Genomic DNA, 2,652 nt, shown 5'->3' with positions numbered 1-2,652 from the left:
GCTGTTTTGATACTTTCATCAGTTGTTTTGGTTTTCTACTGTCTTAGTAAACTGAGTACATTATTCATTAATTATAAATCTAAGTTTTGGCAATTTTATACGTGAATCTTGTCTATGCACTAGCAGTGGAGACAAATATTAATTAAATCTGCTACTGATCTTTTGATCTTGATCAAATGTAGATCATTGTTTCTAGATTCCACTCACATCAGAAAAATAATGACTATTGAAAATACTTAAAGGAAACAGTAAAATTAAAGAAGCAATGATTCCTTTAGCCATTTCAAAGTAAAAAAGTATTTCTAGTTTAATGAAGAAAATAAGGAAAAATCAAAATATAATTTGATATTGGAATATTTATCAGTACATTTTGTAATGTTTGGTAGTTTACTTGTTTATAGATTGTTGGTTACATTTGGTGAACTCTACAAGTTATTTGTAACAAAATTTGGTCCTATTCTACTTGTTAGGATTTATTAGGTACAACTAGTTATGTCCATCATCTTTGCTTTCCGTTAAAACAAATAATCAACCATGAAAAAAATTATAGTATGCCATTAAAACAGCATAAAAATAGTTAAAATATTAGAAGGTAATAAGGTAAAGAATAATTATTCTAAGATCTTATGAGTGAAAGCAAAGAAGAATGTGTACTGATGTTCGAACCACACTTTATCTCCTATGTTCAGTGCTGATTAGGCTTTTTGGCTCATAGCAGAGCTTAATAGGCCAACTGGATATGGCAGACATATCTAGTAGTGGTCTAGGTGCTATTTATACCATCAGTTGCATGAAGAATTATTTAATCCAGTTCACACCATTACATCAGGTGAAGTGTAACTATTAGCTATTTATACCATCAGTTGAATGAAGAACTGATGTAATCGTGTGAACTGGATTAAATAAGTGAAGTGTAAGTATTAGTTATTTATACCATCAGTTGCATGAAGAACTGATGTAATGGTGTGAACTGGATTAAATAAGTGAAGTGTAAGTATTAGTTATTTTAAAGTTGTTTACAAATTGGACTAATGGAAAGGATCAATAGCACAATATTGTTTACTTTGAAGTATAGCAGAAAATTATAGTTTGTAAACATCAAATATCATACCTCAACCAGGGCTGTCAGTCTGAGTTGAGCACTGAGTCAAGGTTAATAAGTTTAATTCTGTTAGTCAACAAATATTTTTATATATAACCTTTCAGTTCACTAACAATAAATTGTGTTTCCTTGTAGCCAAATGACTGATCAAAAACCAAACTTGGGAAAACCTTCAATTTCCATTAGCCAAACAGGGGGTCCTCAGTCTATTAAAACTACAGTAACAGGTATTGTTATTTATCAATTCATTTAGATGTTACACAGTGGTAAAGATTTTTGTAATCCTATTGAAAATCTCTTGATTTATATTTATCTTGGATTTCTAACTTAATATTGAAATCCAGTGTACTGTCAGTGAGATATCCTAAAACTATTACTGTAATGTTCATATTCCAAAGACAAGAACTGTGAAAAGATGTCTTGTAAGCAGTTCTTTATTTGTTTTTTGTTAAATTTCATGATATAGAAAAAAACATCCTGATTAAATATAGTATTCATATCTTTAGATAATTCTTAAAAAAAGAAGAAATGAATAGGACCTGGGATGGTCTTGTTTGTTAGGGCACTGAACTTACAACCTATGGGTTGTGGATTTGATTCCATTACCGAACATGGTTGGCCTTGCAGCCATGGGGGCATTATAATGTGATAGTGAATCCCATTATTTGTTAGTAAAGAGTAAACCAAGAAGTGGTAGTGGGTTTTGTTGACTAGTTGTCTTCCCTCTGGTCTATCATTTCAAAGTTAGGGACAGCTAGTGCCCTCAAGTAGCTATGTGCGAAATTAAAATTTATGTAAAGAGTTCACATTACTGGTCCACATTTGACTTGTAAAGCCATTATTGGAAACAACAGACATGTAAATTTTTAGGAACCAGGATTGTACTGCCATTCATAGAACCTGTTCACAGGACTTTATCTATTGTTAAACTAACCATAAAGGTGTTCAAGAATTTGTATAAGTACTACTTCTAAATTTAAAATATGCACTTTTGTGTGTATCAGTAATCTTATGCAAGATATATCACTTTTACTTTGTAGGTTGTCGTAAAATTGCCGAGAATTTCTTTAATTTCATCTTTAAAAGTATTGAAACATTAGTCGAGGCACTAATGTCAAACAAAAGTTTTTTCATATCTTAGGTTTTAATAGACTTTTGCCAAATTTAAAGAACATAGTGTGTAAAAATCCATGAAATCTATTTGTTTCATTTTAAGATTAGAAAGTTTTATGAATACTGTGAAGATCAAGTAGTACGAGTTCCCAGCAGCCTTTTTTATCTCAATAAGTTTAGTTTTAAGATAGAAGTAGAACACTTGAATGGAATTTTTTTAAAATTCTTGCTGATTACTTTCATCATATAACTTAAGTAAAGCCCGTCATTTAATTTAATGGATTTTAACTCATAGGCTTGTGACTTTGAAAATAGAATTTTTAGAGTCATAACTTAGAACTTTTGTTTTGTTCCAGTCCTAGTGTTCAGTTGGAATATTATGGAATAAGAAAAAATTATAAGTCACTTTTTATATAGAGCATGATTGTTTTAAATGT

The 2,652-nt window shown here is 30.2% G+C and overlaps 1 protein-coding gene across 1 annotated transcript in view; it reads left to right on the top strand.

Annotated features, from left to right (window-relative positions):
* LOC106473585 (E3 ubiquitin-protein ligase TRIM33-like) overlaps positions 1 to 2,652 on the top strand; it is a 35,203-nt gene that overhangs the window by 20,458 nt on the left and 12,093 nt on the right. Inside the window, exon 7 of the mRNA XM_013934270.2 lies at positions 1,238 to 1,329. Within this exon, the coding sequence (XP_013789724.2) occupies positions 1,238 to 1,329 (92 nt within the window). The remainder of the gene's footprint in view (positions 1 to 1,237; positions 1,330 to 2,652) is intronic.

This window comes from Limulus polyphemus, unplaced genomic scaffold (assembly GCF_000517525.1).
Source record: "Limulus polyphemus unplaced genomic scaffold, Limulus_polyphemus-2.1.2 Scaffold6297, whole genome shotgun sequence".
Taxonomy (NCBI): Eukaryota; Metazoa; Arthropoda; class Merostomata; order Xiphosura; family Limulidae; genus Limulus; species Limulus polyphemus.
The sequence above is the reverse complement of the archived record's forward strand: the minus strand, read 5'-3'. Positions and strand labels throughout refer to the sequence as shown.